This window comes from Melanostigma gelatinosum, assembly GCF_949748355.1.
Source record: "Melanostigma gelatinosum genome assembly, chromosome: 12".
Classification (NCBI taxonomy): domain Eukaryota; kingdom Metazoa; phylum Chordata; class Actinopteri; order Perciformes; family Zoarcidae; genus Melanostigma; species Melanostigma gelatinosum.
Window position 1 is genome coordinate 5842189 of NC_136645.1, and position 24404 is coordinate 5866592.

Below are 24404 nucleotides of genomic sequence, written 5' to 3' on the forward strand. Positions count from 1 at the left end.
CCTAATAACTATTTAGTGCACTTCAGAAGTGTTGAAGATAGATTGATTTCATGTGCTTGTTGCTGGTTTCTGTTGACAGTCTCCCGTTGTTGAGGGAGATGCTCTGCGTTTACGTTCACGGGCTTGTTTTTGTACTCCGTCTTTAGATCGGTTTGATAGATTCATGAAGGAACGCCTTTAAACGAGAATGCTGTTTTAATAACTTCTGCAGAGCTAATATGTCCTACTGCCACGAACTCAGAGGCTGCTCCAGCTGAGCGGAAAATACACAGAAACTGGAGTCAAACATTCATTGTGAATCATTTCACCTGAAGACATTGGGAGTTATAGTTTAAGAATAACAAAGAACTAAATATTAACTGATTAGTTATTCCTGATTCATTGATTCTCCATCGCTGAAGCCACAATGTCGCTCTGAACTCCTCTGTTTTTAGACAGACAGGATGTCTACGTTACAGAATATACATTTTATTTGAATTGAATTCGAGTTCAGACCAGTCCTGAGTTCATAATGATAGTAATGAAGTTATTTTTTCACCATGTCAAAGTTGACGGGCTGTTTGTTTTTGCTTTGCCAGATTTTATTTTGTTGATTTTTGGTATATTTTTTATGCATATTTTTCTACATTGTAGACTTAACAGAGATGATACGATGATTAAAATGTTTAAAGGAAAAGTGTCTGATTTATTTCAGGAGGAAATCATCAGCTGTTGAAGCTGCTGAGTCACAATTTGCACATCCAACACCAGAAACAAATGATAAGAATTAGAAAAATCAATTTTCCAAACACAGCTTGGCAGCAGGTGCCTCAGTGTTTCCTCCACATGTTGAATCAGTGTTCAGATGTTTTTCCTGAAGTCAAAGTAGTTTTACCACAGTGTAGAAATACTCTGATACAAGTGAAAGTCCAAATCTTACTCACTGACTTTTGTTGCCATACTATCCCATGACCTTTTGACCTTTTTCATGACAAACTTTACGACGTACTACGATACAATGGTTTCATTCCACTTTTTTGACATAGTATACTACGTTTTTGTGACTTCTTTTAACGTACTATACTATGATGTTTTTTGACATACTATTCAATGACTTCACAACTTTTTTCGACATGCTATACTATGACTTTATTACTTTTTTTGCCATAGTATACTGCGACTTCTTTTAACGTACTATACTATGTTTTTCGACATACTATTCAATGACTTTACAACTTTTTCGACATGCTATACTCTGACCTTTCTGTGCCTTCTTGCAACAGACTTACTATGTTTTTTGACATGCTGTACTATGACTTTTGTACGACTTTTTTTTACAAACATACTATTTTATGGCTTTTTTCATGATATTTTACATCACTTTGTATCATGGACAATACAGCAACTTCTGTAGATAAAACATTTTTATTAAGTTACACACTGACCGTTTAGATAAGAATGTTCTGTCGCCTGACTTTTCTATAAACACATTCATGACTTTGTTTACACCAACAAACGGCTCAGCTGTTCCTTTATATAAATATATATAACATATACTGCTCTGTGTTTTTACCTTACTATACTGGTACTTTACAAACATTACACATACAGGTGACTTTAGATACAAACATGTCTTTATGTAAAATTAAAACAATTCCCTTAAAAGACAGACGATGCGATGACTTTTACAGCCTCAGAGAGAAACTGTCGGCAGCAGCTGATCTGTGGTCAGGTGTGTTTCTGAAGCTGAGCAGAGGAAGCTGAAGAATAATTAGGACTTCAGGTTAAAGTGACACTGCAGGGTCAACAGCGCGTGAGAGTCAAGTGTAACAGTAAGCAGACCAACCAGATAAATCAAACACTTCTGACTTATATTATCCTCAACCGGTTTGGGGCTTGAGTCAGGATGTGGTTAGCCTAGCTTAGGATGAACACTGAAAGCAGGGGCAGACACCGAGCCAGGCCAGCTGTTTTCTATGTGCTTCTGGTCTTTATGCTCAGCTAAGCAACTGCCGACTCCAGCTCTGTACTGAACACAAAGACACCGAAACAAACAGTTCGAAGCTTTGCTTGAAGTAAGTGGCAATGGGAGCGAGTTGGAAGACACAAACGAGGAAACTGAGAACATGCAGTTGAATCTCAGTGGAATTGTTTCTTTGAATTTCTTTCAGACCTGTTCTAGTTTGACAAGTCGGAGGTATGGCTATCAAGATTTCAGCCTGCAGATTCATCAGAGCTGAGTGGTGGTTTAAGGGTTGAGGGTGCTTTGGAATATTCCTCCACTAACTGTTTGAATATGTTTTAACTCCCAGAGTCTCTGATCAGTGTCTTTCCTCCAGCCATCAGATGGTCCGGTGGAGCAGCAGTACGGTGAACACATTGTCCTCTGACTTCGTCCATACCGCTCCCTTCAGCTCCAGCCTCACCTCTTCCCCCTCCCTCAGCGGCAGGAGGCCCACATCGGTGACCGGCCCAGCAACTGTCACCTCCCGGCGGTGTAGAGACACCGGAGTTCCGCCTGAGCCCCTCCTCAGGACCACGTGCGTGGGACCAGGCCTCAGGTCCAAGGTGAGGACGAACAGGTAGATCCCGTTCAGCGGAGCCGCGAAGGTGCCGGTGTCGGAGTAGAACTGACCCCGGTTCAGTGATGCTTCAAACACGATGATGCTGTTCGAGACGCTCAAAGGAGATCCGGCCACAAGCAGCAGGGAGTCTCCCGATAGGCTGGGCGGGACAGGAGCAACACCTGGAGAGGAAAGGAGGGTCAGGAGTCTGTACAAGGTGGTCTCTTGATGAACCACAAGCAAAAACAAGAGCAAAAACCTCACTGAAAAAGTAAGAGAGGTTTAGGTGGAGAAACCAGTCTACACTCACCTGAGGTCTCCCTCCTGCTCCGATGGCTTCCTCCTCTTCCTGATCCTCCTCCTCTCTTCTTCTCTTTCTTTCCGTCTTTGTTCTTCACCAGCTGCCACAGTTTGTCGAGCTCCAGCGTGGCGTCCGATCCCACCAACACTTCGGCGTTGCTGAAGACGTTCTTGAACACCCTCAGGTGTTCCTCCAGCCCCCTCTTCAGCCACATCACCTCCACCTGCAGTTTAGACTCCACGTCACCGGGCGGCGCCTCCTCTAGCCGGAGCACCTTCAGCCTCAGTTCCTCCACTGTTTTCTCCAGATTCCACAGATCACTGCCGTCTCCTCCGTGCTGCGGACGCCTCCCCTCGGGGTGCAGGAGGAGCTGGCGCTCACGGGCTGGAACTCCACCGCTGTTCACCCTCATGCTTCCAGGGAGCCAGTCGTCAGAGGGAAGATGGGACGAGGAGGAGGAGGGCCGGTCAGCAGATGGCACCTCCTCTCTACTCCCTGGGTAGAAGACGGACAAATAAATAATTAAGGCAACACATTCCTTTAATCTGCAGCCTTAGATTTTATTTCTCCAGGATGTATATCCTTGCAGGGGAAGTTGATCATTTTTGTTATCATTTTGGTTGTGGAGTCGTTGTAGTTTCTCCCCGCCGCCACTAGATGCTGCTACAAAGCTGTATTTGACTCACAGCTCGGACTAATTTAACACAATACTCACATGATGTACATTAAAATATGGTTGTGAAGAGACTAAATAAATATATTTATTCATATTCCTCATGTATGTAAATGTTTACTGACATTCTTGTTTTGTAATTAGTGTTTGTTACATGTTGGGAATAAACTGAAAACGCTCTATGAAGACTACAAACATCGCTGTTGTATGTCTCCGTCAAACAGTCAACTTTCAGGTTACATTCGTGTCTGTCCAAAAATCACTTCATAATTTTATTTTATTAGACATTTGTGTGACTTTGTCATAACTAGCATATCAATTCTTGAGTTTTAGGATGTTTTGCGAGGTCACAGTGACTTTTGACCACGAAACTCTAATCGGTTCATCGTTGAGTCCAAGTGGACCAACTATAAAAAATACTCCGATAAATATTAAATCCGATAAATATCTCCGATAAATATTAAATCCGACAAATATTAAATCCTTCAAAAATTATTTTAATGTCTATTTGTGAATTTGGCATTCATTTGCACGAGTAATAATTAATTTCATGTTAGTATAAAACATTTGGGTTTTATCAATACTAACTGCAATGACAGCATGACAGTTATATTGTAGGTCCATACAGTATGGAGTCAGTGTTTAGTCTGGATTCAGGACACAGCGACTGTTTCCTCTCTGTTGCATGTCGGTTTGTTGGTCGACTGTCAGGACAAAGACTCTTCGCTCTTGATTTGTGATGTGTTAATTAAAGCCTCGTATTAATTCAGCTGAACTGTAGAACTCATTTTTACATGCTGTTGACATACTGCAAAAGTCCTGCATTCAAAATTGAACTGAAGTAAAAAGTAAAAAGCATTCGCTTCAAAATATATTTAGAGTACCAAAAGGAAAAAATACATTTTATACAGAATGGCCCATTTTAGGATATTATATACACAATATTATTATATTGTAATTATTGACACATTCGTGTGATCATCACTGTCATGTTGCAGCTGGTAAAGGTGGACCTCATTTTAATCATTTTATATGCTGCTGGGTAGCTTTATCGAAAATAACACTTCTACTCCACTACATCTATTTGATAACTTGAGTTCCTGTGTAGAGTCAGATTAGGAATATAATCAACTAATAAAATCTGATTTGTTAAGTACAAGTACCTCTAAATTGTACTTGATTAAACGTACCACCAAAATGAAACTCTTTCTAAGTTTAACAGTTGAAGTACAAACTAAAGCTTCCTCCGGGTGGTTCCTACCTGGCGTGTTGCCCAGCAGGGAGGTGATGCTCAGGTTGTGTCCTCTCAGTTTCTCCTGCAGGAGCCTCAGCTGCTCCTTCAGAGATGGGATGGAGTGGGCCTCCTGGTCCTGGACGGGCCACTCCAGGAACTCCAGCACCTCCTCCCCCAGCAGCAGCTCCAGCACGTCGCTGTGTCGGATGGCGTCCGTCAGCAGAGACTTGAAGGAGCCGGACAGGTGTTGCATCTCCACCACCACCTTCCTGTCCGCCTCCTTCAGGCCGGAGACCTCGGCCAGAGCGACCATCACCGAGCTGCTCAGCCGGGTCAGGCTGTGATCCAGAGACTTGGTCCTGTTGTGCTCTGAGACCAGAGACTCCTTTACCTGAAGGATGAGGGCGAGATGTTTCATTTCAATGAGTATTATTCGAGTATTATTGTTTTTAAGTAGACATTAAATATAACTGGCCATAGCTCTGCTCTGTCTCAGGTGTACGGATTTTATTTTCATACCTGCTGGAGGCCATATTGGAGGGTCTCCACTGCCGGCTCCCAGTCGCCTGCTCCGCCCCACTGCCCCGCCCCCCCCTCGCTTTCCTCGTCCAGGGCTAATCTATTCTCATTGGCCAGCTCCGTCACATTAGCCACGCCCCTCTCCAGTCGAGCAATGGCGGCCGTCAGCCCCTTGCAGTCGCAGCCTGTGGAGGTGTTGTGCTTGTAGAAGGCTTCGTACAAATAGTCCACGTCCACATCCATCTCATGCAGCCGCTCGACCTGGTGGCTGAGGTTCCCCGCCAGCTCGCCCACCCGCCCCAACACCACCTCCCTCGCCGCCTCCACCTCCAGCCCCGTCTCCATGAACTGAATCTGACTGGTCCTGGCAGTCTGGTTGATGTGCTTCTCCAGCTCCTTCAAGTCTCGCCTCAGCTGCTCGACGTCCCCCGAGTTCACCTCCACGTCCTCCATCAGGCCGTCCACCTGCACATCAACATGTGATGAGGAACTGATTTATTTATCGAACTCAGCTTTTAAACCTTTTACTCATTTATTTAGTTCGTTGACTCAAGAAAATAAAATGTGTATCTTGAGCACATAATTATTAAAGAACATAATCTATCGAATCATTTGAGCGGAAAATTGATCAAAATCAGTTTTTCAGGATGTTGGGGGCCTGTAATGATCCCCGGAGCATGAATACTGGTGAGTTTTGCTCCCACTCCCTTGGTAGATTTTCCATGTATTTCCCTAATCCCATTCCTGCTCTCCAGAGGATGAACCCTTTAGTTAGCAACAATCCCAAGATGTTTTTCTCCAGCACCACCCTGAGGACAAACTTTACATTTTTAGATCCAGTGCTGGGAAAGCATCAGGGTGTTATTTGTTCTGTGAAACACGTTATAATCGTGACCATGTTGAACGTCTGCTATTCAACAGGACTCTGCACTGATTGATCATGGCTGACAGAGACTGTGAACAGAATTATGGGTCACGTAAATCCAGAGGGATTCGACCCACCTTCACTGTGTTGTTGACCACCATGTTGTCCAGCCGCTCGACGGCCTCCCAGAGCGCCGCGGTGTATGAGGGCTGTATCGGCGGGTGAGGGGTCAGCGGGGAGGGAGGAGGGGGAAGATCCTCCAGCTGATCCTCAGTGGGCTGATCCTCAGTGGGCTGATGCTGGTCCTGGTCCAGCTTTAGCTCAGTTAGTGTGGCATTCATGGCCTGCAGGCTGACCTGGGATCAGAGCAGTTACATGGTTGTGATGGTGTTTAATCATCAATATCATATAAAGATATAAAAAAAAGATCTGACACCTTCATGAGCATTCAAATACCAGTTTGTTTCTTTCAAAATATAAATAACACTTTGAGGTTTTCTTGTCTGCTAACCAGAGAAAGACGAGACCTTTTAAACATTTAATCTGTTTTAATTTCTCTGGAAACATTTGATTAAAATTGGATGAATTAAACAAAGAATTCATTGCTTAAAAAAAGCGACAGGGAGATTAATAATGAAAAGAATAAAGAATCCTCATTCGAGAGATGTCCCCGTTGTCCACCGACCTGCAACATCTTCTGGTGGCGTTTCAGCTTCATGTCGATGTCCGTCTTGAAGCTGGTGAGGTTGTAATGTAGCATTGCATGCTGGGAGTGCAGCCTGATCTCCATGTCTGTCCGCTGGCTCTCCATCTGCCTCCGGACCTCGCTGACATGCTGAAACGCCTCATCCAGTTTGGCATCTAGGCGCTCCTCTGCTGCGTCATCGAGTTCGGGTCTGTCCGGGGGCCCTGACTGCATATCCACCTCCAGCTGGCTGCTCTTCAGCTGGGCCACGTCACGGGCCAGGTCCCCTACCTGCCGGCTCAGGTGCTCCAGTGAGCGGTTGAAGCCCACCAGGAACGGCTGCAGCTGGGACATGACCAGGGCCATCATGTGGGGGACGGGGAGGGCGGCAGGAGCGTCTGGGTATGGAAGGGAGTCAGCATCCACCTCCTCAACTGGAAAAAAGGATTATATGACAATTTAAAAAAAAAAATTCATTTGAGGATAAAAACAATCCACTGCTCACCAGAAACCTAAAAAGTTGTTTTCGTTAACATATTCATGAACAAATATATATTATGATAAAATATTGAATCACAACAACACCGAATTGCCATATTTTAATATTTAGAGGAATCACCAGTCATGCATACAGTTAGCATGGTAGCATGCTATGTTATCGTTCAAACTCTTGGTGTCGTAATATAGCGAACAGCAGAGCATAATATTAGGATTTATCCTCTGAGAAAATATGAACCAGACTTCCGGATTTTTAGCCGAGCTAAAATAAAAATACAACAACAAAATGCTTTTCATGCATCCGCCCACACTCACAAAAACACAAGGCTAATCTTAACAAGACAGAACACACACACTGTCTGGTTTTTCATGGCTCTCTGGGGACGGGCAGTTGGTTGACTTCGCTCTAAAATGGAACCAGTTTAGTTTCCAAACTGGAATATAAACACAGTATAACCATCCGCCTGGAAAATGCTCCAGCGGGGAAACATAAACGCCTAAAACGGCGCCGAGGCCTCCGAAAAACACTGATGTTGACACATAGAAGAGCTGTCTGAGATTCAGACATTCAAAAATGACACAAGCTGAGTTTCCGGCAGGAGAGATGATCAGAGATAAGATGAGTTTTCACAGTTTATTTCTGTTGGTTCAGTAGAGACCGACAGAGTGAAGCCAGAACACACACTGACCGCAGGACGCTGCCGGTCCTCCAGCTGGACCTCATTTAATCGCCTCGGGGCTCCGTGGATCCATTTCATCCTTTGTCTTGTTGTTATTTCTGGAGTTTGAAACAAACCCAACTGTGGTTACATTTCCTGCTATTTATCTGTATCCTGAAGATGTTTGAATCCAGAGCACCATCAATCTCCTCCCAGTGGACGATCCACCAGATTTCAATCACATCTACTGTTTCTTGCTAACTGAGGAACTGGCAGGTGAAAGCATTTTTTAATCTTTAATTTTAATCTTTAGCGGCATTCTGCTCGGTATCCCCATCTTTACAACCACCAGCAGACAATAATTGTGACCAAAGTGAATAAAACGGTGTGTCACGTTATAAAAAAACAAGTTCAAATTGTTTTCTCTTGGCCTGAAACAACGCTCAGCACTTCAAAAAGAACACACGCAGCATTTGATGGGTGAAAGGAAAATATTATACCGTATACAGCATATTATGGAGCCCACAGAGCCAAAGTTGTCCCCTTCTCGCTCAGAAGAGTGAGCGAAGAGAATCAGTATTCATGTTTCAGCAGATTCCCAGAAGTCCTTCTGCTTACATAAGATCCTAGAACAGCCTACGACAAGCTTGAACCAAAAAAGGGAGATGCCACATATATATGATATATATATATATATATATCTATATTTACATATATATAGATATGGAAAGTGTCAGGAAGGGGGGTCATGAATGTATCATGGCAATGATGGTCCCAACAGGTATAGAAATACAAACATGAGTGTGTGTTTGCCTCGGGTCACTGCTGTCACTCTCCTCTGGAGACACAGTCCAGACACAACCACCTTAAACACACACACACACACACGCTTTCATCACAACCTGTTTTCAATACAACAGACCAAACTCAACCACATGCTGCAGGGTCCTGAGAGGTCGAAGGTCACAGTACAGTGAGGCCACGCTGCGACAGGAAGTTCCAGGTCACCTCCAGTTGAACCCCAACACACCCCTGTCAGCTGGCAGTGTTTCTATCTAATGATTGTGTGATTTACGGACCCGGAGACGAGTCGACTTCCTGTCCGGACAAAACGTCGTCTGTTACACAACTGTGGTTCTGTTTTCTTCTTCTGACGTTTTGTTGTAAATGTCACAATGAAAAAGGTAAGACGACCGTTTAATGAGACACGTGGGGAACAGAGACAACACAGACGCCAACTGAGCACAGGACGAGAAAACTGGAGAGAATAGAAACCTCAGTATTCATCACCGGGTTAGTCCGCCTCATGTTTAAATGTATTTCTACATTTAAACATGTACACTTTGTTGAAATAAAGATGGTTTGTTTGAAGAATAGCCTCCAAGCTGGATTGATATTGATCATTCCTCGCCTGCAGATTTACAATAATCCAATTCCTGAGTAATATTTAAAAATAGGTTGTGTGACTTTTCAAAAAAAAAATAGTTTGCATGTTCAAATATTTTACTTTTACAGGAGAAAAGGATTTGAGCACAAAGAATTATTGATGAGTTTGCATTTTTGCACACCTAAACATCTGCAGCTCATGATTTTGCATCAAAACTTTTGTGATCAAAACACGGGCATGATACACATATTTTTAGACTCTGTGTGAATTACTCTTCCAGAGGATGCCATCATCTCTGATATCCATTGTGAATAAACATCCATAAATCTGCTTCGAAATCATAGATTTTTTTCTGATAACTGCAGAACTTGCCTGAGAATCATAATGTTTTTAGGCTTTCTTCAACATCAATGTAATCCAGCGATAGTTTGTACATCCATGGGTGCACCGTAAACAGGAGCTGCTAACAGATAATTTTGCATATTTTATGTACTTTATATTACAACACACACACATGTAAGTGCATGATTGTCCTCCAATAAACATACATGCAGGGTTTTCCGAACAGTCCTGCCAGCAAGGAAGGAAATCAATCTAAAAAACTGACGTAGGATTTGAAGGGACTGGTGGAGCTGCAGAATGTTCCTTTAAGGATGATGTAATGCTGGCCGGTGGGAGGTCAAAGGTCAGACAGAACTGAGCACTGTGGGAACCTGAGAGCGAGGCTGATCCCCAAACAAGCTCCACACAGGGCGGAGGAAGTGTGTGTGTGTATGATGTAATGTACATGCTGGTCTGGTGACACAGGAGGTGTAATATAGTGTCACCCTGTAGTCCACACACACACAATGTATGGGAGACAGAAGAAAGAGAGGATGTCCTGTGGAGGAAGTGTGTGCGCCTCTCCAGTGTGTGTGTGTGCGAGTGTATGTGCATGTGTGTGGGTGTAGTTACCGGAGGTGTCATTGCAGAGGAATGGAGCTCAGTGTGTGTGTGTGTTGTAAGTCTCTAACTTTAAAGATGCTACACGTCACAGTTTAAGAGTCACATTTGATCAAAACTCACCAGGAAGGTGTTGTTCCTGCTGCCCGTGGTGCTGATGGTGCTGATGGGGTTGGTGGGGCTGATAGGGTTGGTGGGGCTGATGGGGTTGATGGGGCTGATAGGGTTGGTGGGGCTGATTGTGCTGATGGGGTTGGTGGGGCTGATGGGGTTGGTGGGGTTGGTCGGGCTGATGGGGTTGATGAGGTTGATGGGGCTGATGGGGTTGGTGGGGCTGGTGGGGCTGATGGGGCTGATGGGGCTGATGGTCATACGTGTACGGGGTTTGGTGTGGTGTGGGATGGGGGGGGTTGGGGTTGCGGTGGTGGTCCGGATCCAGGGCCGGGTGTGTGGTGTTGTGCTGGTTGTCCAGGTAGCCGGTGTCAAACAGCTCCTGGTGGTCGTTCTGTTCGCTGTTCGGGTCGCCGCGCTGCTGGTTGAGCCGCTGCTTGAGCTGCTGCTGCAAACCTGAAACACACACAAAGGTGGATAGATGAAGAAAGGAGCATTCTGTTTGTTTAAGTGACAGTTTAAAGGTGATTCACACCTGATGACATCCTGTTCACACAGTCATCAGATATGAAACAAACCACCACAAGAAAATTGGAAGTTTAAATTTGTTTTAATGTCAAATACCTGAACTGCTTCACCAACGTGCACTACAGTTACAATAAATATTGGCCCATATATGTGGTCTGGCAGTCTTAAAACCTGCAGTCTTAAAACCCAACACCTTTTGGATCGATGGCCATGAAAGCATGTAGAAATATGGAGTATGTTAACGTTCACATTAGTGTCCCGGTCTTGATCAAATCCAGGATATAATGTTTCTATGGAACATGACACACTTGGTCATACAAGTATCCAGGTGCGTCTTAATTCCTCAACATCTCAGCCACTTATTTCTGAGAATGAACAGGTTGGTCTTGAAAGAGTGGACCACTGATAGATCATCACGATCCTATAACCAGTATTGGTGTCTAAATACATTTACTCAAGTCTTGTGGTCGTGATGAACCTCCAGAGCAGCTTTAATCAGCTCTAAGTGAACGTGAAGAAACCTTGAAAAAATGCAAATTACACGCGGAGATGACCAAAATGCAAAATAGCAATTTCTTACTTTTCCGTTCAGCACTTATATTGTAACTGTCACTTCAACTTTTAGTATTTCAACTTCAGACATGAATTCGTTTTCAATTTGAGTTTTTTACAGCCACAAAAAGCCATTTTGACTCAACATGTAAAGCGATTCGAATGTTTTAACTGCAAACTTCAGCAGCAGGTTTCTGTACTCTCTCGACGTACAGGAGGTGGACACAATAACAGAAACACATCTATCGTGTGAACAGGTTGCAAAAGTTGATTGTGATGACTCACCTCTGAGGTGTTTATATTTTAAGGTGTTCCTGTTATTGTGTCCAATCGGTTTCTGCTGGGCTGCAGTTCTGTTGATAATTTAATTACGTTGACTTCAGCTCGCAGGAAGTCGGTTCAATCGGAGGCGTGGTGGGAGCGGACTGTACCATTGGAGGTATGTGTGTGTGTGTGTGTGTGTGTGTGTGTGTGTGTAACTGCCTCTTTGTTTTTCTTTCTTTGATAAATCAAGCCTCTAAAGGCCAAAGCTCTATTTAGTCTGAATTCTTTCCAAAAACATACTGTTTTGATTCTCAGAGTTCTCGGTGGCACTCATGGTACAAAGTGTAGTGTACACTACCGATGTTATTTTGTACATGGAGGACAAAACGCTGCACAATGGTTCAACCAGATGCGTAGCAGCGGCTGAGTGGCGGCAATGTACTCAGCATGTACCGGTAGTTGGGTTAGCTGTTAGCACTATTGGTATTGGAATAAGGGACACTTAAGATGACACTGTATCCTCATACAACAGGTCGTATGATGTCTTACAAAAAGTACGTTGACTACGAAAGTCAGCAACATCAGTCAATTTCCACTCGTTACGCATACGGTCTTTTCAAAGTGATCCTCCATCTTCACAGGAAACTACACAGTCGGGTTTAGTGGATTATCTATGAATTACGGCGGATTATTTTTCGTAGGTATAGCTTGAATTCTGAATGAGGACGGACAAATTACTGTTTAAACATCTTCAATCCAACCACTTAGTCTGCAGATGAGGGACCATTCAAAATATAGAGTAGTCCTCTCAGCCATCGGACTAAAAACGGTCAACATATACAAACAGTGTTCATCATCCACCTGAAACATCCTTCACCAGGATCCATGAGCACAGAGCCGTCATCTAACCCCCACCCAACTGTGCCGGGCTGAAGTTAAAACAAACAAACCTCCTGTCCGCTCTCTCCTCCTTTACTTCATCAGGTCACAGTCACATTCATCCACTGTCAAGCTGCCGTGACCTCTGACCTCTCTGTCCAGTATTTAACCGTATTGGTACACTCTCCCACTCTTTCAGTGTGTGAGTCACTGTTTGTTACAGGCTGAGGATGTGTGTGTGTGTGTGTGGGGGGGGGGGGGGGGGGGGGGGGGGCATCACTCTGCTGCTTCACAGCTTCCTCACTTTGTTAAAGGAGCAAGAATGAGTCAGACTGCGCTGACATCGTTCACCAAGGAGTGTGTGCGTGCGTGCGTGTGTGATAAAAAAGAAAACAAAAGGAAATTTGATTTTCACAAGGCAGTCCATATCGGTGGAAAACCCCCAGATATGATATGTTCTGTCCAAAATGTCTCAACAACTATTAGATGGGCCGATATAAAAGTTTGTGGTTCTCCTTGACCTAAGGTGAACTGTAACAATAACGCTGAACGTTGGACACGTGTGGAGGTGAGCAGTGTCATCGTACCTGGAGCAAGTAGCTCTGTTCTCACGTTTTTCAGATCCTCCAATCAGAGCTGAGCTTCCAGAATCCAGCTGTGCACCAGAGACTGTCAGAGGCAAACACAACAAGCTTTAAACACACTGGAAACACACACACACATAACACACACATATATATATATATATATTATATATATATATATATATATATATATATATATATATATATGTGAGTTACAGGTGCATACATGATAAAGGAAATACTTTTGTATTTTCATTGATAAACTTTGAGTTTCAGTACAAACAAAAGGCTGAGAAAAGAAGAGAGGACGTCCTTCTTTAGATAACTGTTAAACACTGCAGTTTCTCTCTCCCCCCCCCCCCCCCCCCCCCCACACACACACACACACAAAATCTGGACTGAATTAAGTTCCTGAGCGATACCAAAGTTTAGCTGTTTTGTAAAAATAGACTCCTGTAGAGAAAATGACTACTTTTACTGAAGTAACAGATCTGAGAACTTCTTCCTTCGCTGGTAACAACAAAGCGATGCTCCTGCTGACCCACCTGCATCCTCACAGTTGTGTCCTCCGTGTCCCGGACAGCAGCGCCACAGCAGAGCGGTGGAGATCTGCTGCCTCTGCCTGTAGATTAGCCGGGTGGACAGCTTGTACCTGCACCCCACACACACACACACACAAATACGTTGAAGCCAAAACTCACATTTGAAACTGGAATAACACCTGAAATTAAATTGAAAAGATCCAAAACATTGAAGAGAGAAAACCGCTGGAACAAGTGGACGGAGATCTGATCTCAGATCAGAGTTCTGCTGCTGTCGGGTAAGAAAGTAAAACCCCAGGAACTTTACGGGAACTGGAATCCAACTGGAATCAGTTTGACATTGTGGATCAATCATCTAATGGGGTTAGAGGGTAAAAGGGTTCCCTAAGTGCAAATAGTTTGTATAAACTTCTCGTCATGCCCATCTGATCCTTCAGCTGAAGTGGACGCAAGAAAATGTGGAAAATCGAATTTACAGTTAAAGAGGTTATGAGTTGTTGTGACTGTGGATCAGGTTTCAGGAAATGTTCCAGACCCTTAGTTTGTTTTATTAACTGTTCCAGTGAGTTTTAATGCATACACACACTGTATATAGACATTGATACCTTCTCCTGTACATTAGCTTTATTTATTCTGCCCCACATAAAAAATAATCAGCGGTGGACCAAGTATTCAGATCATTTACTGAAATAAAAGTACTAATCCCACACAGTAAAAGTACTCAACAAGTAAAAGTATTGCATTCAAAACCTTACTTAAGTATATGTATGTCTGAGATGTAGTGGACTAGAAGTAGAAAGTAGCATGAAACGGAAATGCTCAAAGTACAATCATCTTTCATTTGTACATGAGTTCTTGAGATAAACTACAGATTGACAGTGAAACTAGTTTTGGTTATTCAAAAAAGAGATCTGACTGAAAAAAATGTCCAATGAAGACATTTCAAAATAAAGGTAGAGAGTAATTATGTGTAAATTCAACATATTTTATTTCATATATTCTACTTTATTCCTATATATTATTCTCTGCTCTATTGTATGTCTCGGATTCTCATGATCTGAATACAAACCAAAATACTCTCAAAATCTGTTAATAACCGGGATACTACTCTGCCTGTACTCAAGCTCATACATGACTGTAGGACTCCTCTCCCCTTCAGGACTTTTCCTGTCGTACTTCCTCCTTTCCCACTGACACTTGTTGTTGTTGTTGTGTACTCACATGACCAGCTGACAGTCGGGCGTCCCGCTCGGACATGGACTCTGAGACTTGATGGTGTACTTCTCTGTTCCACACGCCACCGCCATGGTAAGCACACGCCTCTGCACGAACGCACACCAGTTCCTGCACAAGAGTCAGAGTCAGGATCCTGACGTGTGTTTCAGGAAGACGGATGAGATCATTTAGAGTGAGAATCTGCTTGTTTGCAGTTTGTTCTTGCCTCCTTCCTGTTTGGGGTCAGAAGACAAACATGGTGTCCTGTCCTCACAGACCACCAACATTTAACTTGAGGAAGAAATGGACTTTGCTAAATTCGGACGGAGCCAGGCGAGCTTGTTCCCCCTATTTTCAGTCTTTATGCAAAGCTAAGCTAACAGTTGCTGTCTGTGGCCTCACATTTACTGAACACAGAGTGATGTTGAACATCTGACTCTCAAAGAGAAGGCGGATCAGCATCTTTTCCAAAATACCAAACTATTTATTTTACAACACAATAATATTGGGACAAACAGGAGGACATAGTGCATTAGTGCACAGTGCATTGGGGGCGACCGTGGCGCACTGGGTTAAGAGGTCGTCTGGGAACTGGAAGGTCAACGGCTCGATCCCCGACTGGGACGTGTCACGTGTTGCTGTGTACCTGAGCAATACACTGAACCCCCGGCTCCCCGGGCGCCTGTCATTGGCAGCCCACTGCTCCCTATATACAGGGGTGGGTCAAATGCAGAGAAAAATTTCCCCCTTAAAGGGATAAAGACAGTATAAATTCTATTCTATTCTTTGGGGACTACTTTCAGAAGTGGTGATCTGGTGAGTATTTTTATGCACAGATATATCAGACTTTTGATACACACTTGTTTGATAAATTCACTGTTTGTTTCTAAATATGAGACTGAATGTCAAATTTACTCAAATTTAAATATCATGAATTCACACACACACACACACACACACACACACACCTACACACACACACCCACACACACACACACACACACACACACAGTGAGGTTTCAATCAGAGTCAATGAGCAGCTGTGGTGAATAAAGCCAACTATCAACATGTGTGTGTGATGAGGTCATAAGGTTACAGACGTCAGATAAGGTGTTTAGGGTCACCACAGACCACCCCTGTGTGTGTGTGTGTGTGTGTGTGTGTGTGTGTGTGTGTGTGTGTGCGGAAACACCATGAAGTCACAGAGAAGAGCCCAGAGGGCTTTTTCTTTCCTTTATGGGGTTAAGAACATTCAACAAAATCACAAAAGATACATTTACCACTTCAAAACTCATTACATTAACTTTGTCACCAAACAAAAGGGTGGTCAGAGGTGGCAAGTCCTGAGGCCCCCTGTTGGAAAGTCAAACAACTGCAAAGAAACGCAAAACGACTAGAAAGAGACGCAAAATGACTACAAAGAGACGCAAAATGACTACAAAGAGATGCCAAATGACTACAGAGATACCAAACTACTACAAAGGGATGCCAAATGACTACAAAACACAAAGACATGCAAAACCTCCACAAAGAGATGCAAAACCACAATAAAGAGGCGCGAGACCACCACTCTTTCGGTCTGGGGTTTTTACTCCGATGTCGGACAGATGGAGAGCTTTTTATATGTCTTGATCCAGGGGACTGTCCCCTCATAATCTGTCCACAGTTATAGAACATTCAAAGTTACAGATAGCAGTTATTTATTGATGTTATTTCATGTTAGAATGTTTAAAGTTCTTTACTTGGCATTCATTTATTACCACGGCTTTAATGTAGCGTTCCGTTTGTGTGGTCCGGTTTGCTCTTGTCTTTTACCTCATACACCTCCCGTCTCATCTGTTCAAGAAGCAACCGTGCATGGCGTTGATGTGTGTTTCCTGTAATGTTGTAGCGTTAATATTGAGCGGTTTGTCTCATCACTTCCTGTCTGCTTATCTCTGGTCTGAGAGTTCAGCTCCACTTTCATGTTTCACAATCACTCCTGCTTCTGGAAGTGACTCTTCATACAAACACAATCATCCAGTAAACAAACTCACATTATCTCATTTTTCATTGATAGATCAACATCCCTCTTTTCTGTTCCCGTAGAACGGTTAACTATTCATCTTGAACCAGTGTGTGGACACGCCTGTGTAATTACATGGGATTTGGATAATCATGTGAAACGATGAATGTTCCAAAAGAGCTTCGTCATGCTCTAGTTTCTGCATTTCTCCCGGGACCTTCTCATCGAACTGAGTGGGTTGACCAAGAACCGTTTTTTGTTATCGACAATGTTGTAGTGGACTGGGGGAGCTAATTACCAAATCTAATTGTTCTCCGCATATTATGAGTACACTGCAGGATAAAGTCTCTGTTGGCATGTTCTTAAACCATAAAACCTTTGGTTCAAGCTTTTTACCAACAAATAATTAAGTCTCAATACAGAGTTTGAAAAGGGTGAAAAAAAGCGAACTCAAGACAAAACTGATACCTTTATTTACTGAATAAATAAATGATTAAAAAAAACCTCTCAGCAGTGTCTCTGTGTAAAGATTGCATGTCCTTCTGAATGCTGAGAGGTGATGACTGATACCGCATGTCCTGTTACTTTAATTAAAGATCATTATATTGTGTTTGTGGGTGTGACAGAAAGTGATGAGGACACATTTATATAAACTTTATTTAATCGGGTAGTGTAAAAGTTTTTGGGATTAAAATTGTTTACTAAAGTTGCGAGCTGGCAAAATGTCCCCTCAGTCCCCAGCAGGAGAATTGTGTCTTTGGCTCCAGGCTATGATATCTGCCGCTCTGAACTCGCACCGACCCGTGTGACTCCTGTTTACCAGATTGCAGGTATTACACAGTAATCTAATTGTAAATCCATTGTTTCTACATGTGAACAAAATCCTCGGACTCAGAAAAGCCCCATGTCATTTCCTGTGGAGAGCTATGACATCACCGGAGAAACACACATGCCGCCGCCCCCCATGGCAGGAAATTCCTCCATATCCTGAGCTGCTATAACACACTCAGACACACACTTTGAAATACATAAAACCTTATTTTAACGACCGGAGACACTTCTCACATTGTCATTTCATACTAAATATCTATTATAGTTCTTCTGCTGTTGCCTGGGTCCAGACCGGAGTTCTGTCGGATATATGGCAACTTCTCCTGCACCAGTGGTGGAAGACGTGTTCAGATCTCTTAATTCAGTAAAAGAAGTAATACGACAGTGTATAAATACTCTGTTAGGCCCGGGCCACACCGCCCACCTGAGGAGATGCCTCGCCGAACCTTATGCTGTTCCTGGCTGCATTCTCTGCTGCAGGTTCGGCTCAACTGCGACATGTCTGGGAATTCTGAGTCTCGCCTATTTTCTTCCGTGTGACGGGTGTGGTTCATGGAGAAAATAGACAGAAAAGGATCTGGCTCACGCAGGCGGTGTGGCTGCTCTAACCTGTTAATATGGCCGCCGAAAAAAGAAAAAAAAACAGTAAATAGAAGTACAAGTACCTCACATTTGCGCTTTATACACCCACCATTCACCCTAACCTTTGACCTGTGACTAGTCTGCAGTCGATAAATGTTTATACAGGGTATAATTATTAGGCTGTAAACAGGGTTCGCTGCCCAGACTACTTTCATGCACAGGTGAGTTTGAGAACATCGACAGGCTGAGTGGAAATGTCGAGATTTGAGGGGGCTGGAACAACATCAGCGAATACATCTTTCATCTTAATCTTCAGGTTTAGTTTGTCCTGTCAGACTGAACTCACATCAACGAAAGCCTTTCTCTTTCTGTTCATGTTTCTTCTTCACACGACGACGCAGCTAAAATCTCAGATATCATTACCGATTATATCTGTCCTCGTTTAGCCTGCAGCTCCCTTTTTGTAAAAGCAGAATTAGACTGGGGCACACTATAAAAGAGAGCGGGGCACATTTGTAAAATGAATAAAAAATGTGTTAAGACTCACATTTAAAGTACTGTTGATAAATGAATGCCAAAGTAACAACTTTAAATATAAAATCACATCAATAAATGCCATTTGTAACTCCAAATATCCTGCAGTCATGGAGAGAATATGAGACAACAGACTCCTGAGCAGACATGTAAAAGGCCACCAACCTCTCCTTCTGTATATAGGAGCAAGCAGTGTTCGAATTACACCGTGGTTTTAGGAGGACCCCTTATTTGGGGGGGATGGGGGTTGGGAGGGTACTCTACACATGCACACACACCCACTACGTATACGGTGCATGACGCATGGATGGCCGCAGCAGGAATGGTTTATTAGACACAAATGACAAGAAATTGTTATGCACAAATAAACACGCACATTGACGAGTGCTTTTGCCGTCATCTTGTTATTCTTATAGGGAACTTGAATATACATTTAATAAAGAAACAAAACAGTCCCCCCAAAAAATGTTTGAGAGCTGCCCCTAAATTTCTCAAATGAGGAATTTTAAACCTTGAGAGCAAAACTCCCCAGACTGAAAGTTGTATGTGTTGCTGTGTTAAGTCTCTTTGCAGCCGCTTTAAGTCTCTATTGTCGTGCTTTTGTGTTTAAAATAAGGCCCCGACTTACAAAACATCACAAAACAACTGCTGGATTGTGTTGATTGTGTCAGACTGAAGAGATGGAACCTTTCCAACACAAACAGCCAGCCACTCGTTTCTAAAAGGAGGCGTCACTTCGTTGAAACAGCACAGAAAACATCTCTTCTTTATTTGGGGCTGAACCTCCGAGTGTCACAGGCACACAGCTGTAATGTGTAAAACTGTCCCTTTTTATCTGTGTTTTTGTGAGCATTCGATAAAGAGATGTCTTTCAGAGCGAGACCTCCACTCATCCTAAGAGAGACGGAGAAAAACAAGCTGTGGGGTTTCTGCTGCGGGTCCACGAGTTCAGGTTCAGATGTTTGGGAGTCTGAATAATGAGACCAAAGGATCCCTGATGACCAAAGACAGAAATTAAATAAGAATTAATAAATCCTGCTCACAAATGAATAAATGTGACGTGTGGATCAAACTTCTTGCGATCAAATCAGTTACAGTTGCTCAACGGGTGTCGCAAACAAAGAAAAAGTCGCGCTTTCAAATGTATAAATGATGTGCACATAATACAAAGATAACAACATATTCATGCAGCAAGAGCACACATTCGTTTCTCTTTCTTCACGACACCGGCTGGGCTCCATATGTTGCAGACGCTGAACAAACCACAACAACAAAAACAACGGAAGACAGTTTTGAGGAACATGAACTTCATTATCTCAACATTAAACAACACGCGGCATGTGTCGCCATGTTTACTTTTGTTTCTGTTGTGCAACATTTGAAGTTGTAGAGGGAATATTTTGGTGTTGGTCAGGATGATTGGGCTCTGATCTGCTCCTTTGTGGATAGTGGGAGGAGTAAGAAAAGCTCATTCAAAATCCCATTGACATTTGTAACAATTCTAATAAACATCCAGTCAGAGAACAGACACTCTCGTCATGTGAACCACCACATTCTCGAGAAAGAATACCTCCTCTGACTGATAGTCATGATCAAATTCACCATCTCATCTGAAGTGATAAATTAGACATCAAAAGAAAATTTGACTAAAAAAATTTCGAAAACACCAAAGTCGTCAACCGACTAAAACGTAAAAACAACGAAACACCACAATACTTCTCAAAGTTCCTCTGAAGCCTCAGATCTTCGCTCCTTTCAGCTAAACAACAACATCCCCCCCCCCACTTCATCAGCACTTAACTACCTGTTGACGTCTGACCTCTGAAGTATGCATATCCCCCCTACACCCCTACACTGCAAATGTGGAAAGCTGCTCTCCATTACAGCAAAACAGCACAAAGAGCTCCGTTTGTGAACGCTGTCATTAAAGCAGCTGTTTAAAGTGTGTGCGTGTGTGTGTGTGTGTGGGGGGGGGGGGGGGGGGTCTTTGAGCTAATGGAGGGTTGTTTTGTTAAGAGCCCTCAGGGATCATTTTATCAGTGAATCTGCGGACGAGTCCTGCATGGATGTGGGTCAAAATAATGACGGAGGCCTGTATGGGCGCACTCGAGACATTTACTCCTCTTATTTGGTCTCAGAAACACATTTCTAAAATAATTATTATGTATTTTAAGGTTCAGGAATGACTTGGGATCCCACAGACAGGGAGCAGGAAAGTCTTGAAGACAGAATGACAATAAATGATCCTTAAATCCCTTCAGTCCTTGTGCAGGTATGAGATGTGCATCCATACATCCCTGCAGCTACAGGTTTTATTTTTACTTCACGCATTCAACAATAAACTGCAGATTGTTTGGAGCGGCTCGGTCTAACACCTGGAGGACAAACAGAAAGAGGACACCTGGAGTCTGTCTGAGTCTCACAAGACTCATAAAATCATAAAATGAATGTGTGGCATCTGGACTCTGTGTGTGTGTGTGTGTGTGTGTGTGTGTGTGTGTGTGTGTGTGTGTGTGTGTGTGTGTGTGTGTGTGTGTGTGTGTGTGTGTGTGTGTGTGTGTGTGTGTGTGTGTCAGCAGCAGCCTGGGTGGTACCAGCCTATTATAAGCATGCTGGCAGTCAAAACATTTGAGCGCTCCCTGCTTGGCACTTCTGTATGCAATAGGAGTGACTGTGTGTGTGTGTGTGTGTGTGTGTGTGTGTGTGTGTGTGTGTGTGTGTGTGTGTGTGTGTGTGTGTGTGTGTGTGTGTGTGTGTGTGTGTGTGTGTGTGTGTGGGTGTGTGATTGTATCTTTGTTAGGACCAATTTGAGTTTTAGCCTTTGATATTTTTGGAAAGTGGATTTCGGGTGAACGTTAGAGAATCAGGTTCAGATTGGGCAGTGGTGGAAGGTATCCAAGTATATTTATTCAAGTACTGAACTTAAGTAAAGTACCGTAAAACTTTACTTGACTATATATATATTTTCTGCTACTTTATACTTCATCTCCACGACATTTCAAACGGAAATACTGTACTTTTTACTGCACTACATTTAGTTGAAAGCTTTAATTACTTTTGCAGATTGAGATAAATACTAATGCATGATGGTTATTATTATGTATTAAACTACCCGGCAGTATATAAAGTGATCAAATGCAATATTAAAGTGATAAACAGATAAATACATCCACATTTAAAATCCAATGAAATATATTGTATATTATTCTGAAGTGGGCCATTCTGCATAATGAGTACTTTTACTTTTGGTACTTTAAAATACATTTTGAAGCTAATAGTTTAGAGGAGAAATGTCTCTTTGGTGGCACTGACAACAACCCAATGACGTCTGAAATGTGACAAGAAGACAACTAAAATGTGTTGTATTTTATTGTATATTTTTGTATGTAAAATTAGCTGTAAATAGTACTAACTACTAGTCTAATGAAGTAAAAAGTACAATATTTCTCTCTGAGATGCAGTGGAGTAGAAGTTGCATAAAATTGAAACAGTAAACAGTAAGAACAAGTATATCAAAATGGTACGTACTGGAGTACTTTGTCACTTGGTTACAGTACTGGCTCCCATCATCCCAGATGTTAACTTGATGAGTACAACGTTATCATTACTGACAGGAAGGATGAACTGGATCGCCAACACAAGTTGTAATAAACCAGAATTATAACTACACATGTGCAATGTTGTGTTTGGTGAAGATACCAGAAAAAAACCCAGAACAGTACAATGCAAAAATAATTGTAATCTTCCATTCATCAGCTGATTATCTTCTCGATTAATCGTTGGAGAAAAACAGTGAAAAATGTTCATTACAGAGACGTCTATGGTGAAGTTGTCAGATTACTTTTGTCTGACCAACCGTCCAAAACCCCAAAATATTTAGCTTGCTGTGATACGGTCTGACTCACAGGATGTAGACTCTGCCTGCAACATCATCCTCCCCGTCCGTTATCTGCGCGTTTCTCTTCTCAAAACACCCGTTTCACTTCTAGAGCACCGACGAAGATCAAATCATGTTTTCCCTGTTTTAACAGTAAATGTTGCATCACATGGTCATTTTAATGCCAGGGCTCCCTGCGTGCACATGTTGCACCAAAACAAGTTCCCTCCTGAGCACCGTCGCCACATCTGTGATTGTTTTAAAGGAAATTCGTCGAATTACCACCTCGTGGTTGCATGCCTCCGCCAACCAGTCAAGTTGCACTTTACAAACGAGTCTGTACAAAAGGTCATCGTTTTATCCTGTTAGACATTCGTGTGAAATTGTCATAATTAGCATTTCAATTCTTGAGTTATGGCCAAAAACTGTGAGGTCACAGCAACCTTTGACCACCAAAGTCGAATCAGTTCGTCCTAAAGTCAAAGTGGCACAATTTGAAGAAGTATTGCAAAGCATTGCTGAGACATCACGTTCACGAGAACGGGATGGACGTGAGGTCACAGTAGACTTGACCTTTGACCTTTTGACAACCCAAAAACACAATGCCCTCAAGACTACCTGTGATATGAAACAATGAAAATCAGCACATTTTCACATTTGGTTCATCAATTATCAAAAGAGTGACAGACTTCTATCAACTTATTGATTAACTGACTTGACGTTCTTCATTGAATGGTTGAAAGAAAGAGAAAATGAATAAGTGGTGCTTTGGACTCACCCGGTTCGGGCGGGGTAGTTCCCTCTGTCTCCCAAAGGAGGGGTCTCTGATGCCCCGGGGTGAAGCCTCTCGAGGTTGGGGGGAGACGCTGCTCCTCCTCCTCCTCTTCCTCCTCTTGCTCCCAGCTCCTCCTCGTCCTCCTCCACTTCAGGGTCTCGTGCTCTCACCTCACAGTGAGCGCTCACCAGTAAGCCCAGTACCAGCACCAGTTGTCTCATCATGTCTGCTCTCCTTCACATCACTGAGTGGAGCACGACCACCAGCTGCTTTTAAAAGCCTGGGGGGGGGGGGGGGGGGGGGGGGGGGGAGGAAGGAGAGAGGCCACACCTCCCGTTTCCTCTGCTCCCCCTCCCCCTTCTCTCTCAACAGTCTTCTGCTATGTCTGCATTACATTTTATATATTATTTATAGTTTTCTCATTCAGATTTTCCAGAATGTAATTTAGTTATTTGGTTCTACTCTGTTCCAGCAATATTAACTGCATGTCTGGAAGAAGAACTCCGTTCTTTTAGTGAAGTAAAAGTACAGTCGTTATACTACAGCGTAGAAAGACTGTTAAAAGTAAAAGTCCTGCATTCAAAATCATTCTGAAGTAAAAGCACCAATCATGCAGATTGGCCTTTTTCAGTGTAACATATGTTATTGGATTATAATTATTGATGCATTAATGTGATCATCACTTTAATGTTGCTGCTGGTAAAGGTGGGGCTCATTCTAATGTCTTCATATACTACAGGGTAGTATCATAATGTATTAGCTGATTATATTTTGTATTCATGTTCTGCAAAGTAATTTAAGTATTTAAATCATTTTAGT

General features: G+C 42.9%; 1 protein-coding gene across 1 annotated transcript; it reads right to left on the bottom strand.

Moving 5' to 3' along the window:
• Positions 1-856: 856 nt before the first annotated feature.
• On the bottom strand, positions 857-23806 carry mmrn2a (multimerin 2a; the record flags this gene model as incomplete). The annotated part of the gene is given in 12 exon segments (XM_079280907.1): positions 857-2725; positions 2854-3339; positions 4779-5142; positions 5271-5735; positions 6273-6491; positions 6821-7254; positions 10430-10805; positions 10807-10873; positions 13228-13309; positions 13770-13876; positions 14988-15110; positions 23589-23806. Coding segments are annotated over 12 exon segments (3345 nt in total). The 3' UTR covers positions 857-2321.
• Between the last annotated feature and the right edge of the window lie 598 nt (positions 23807-24404).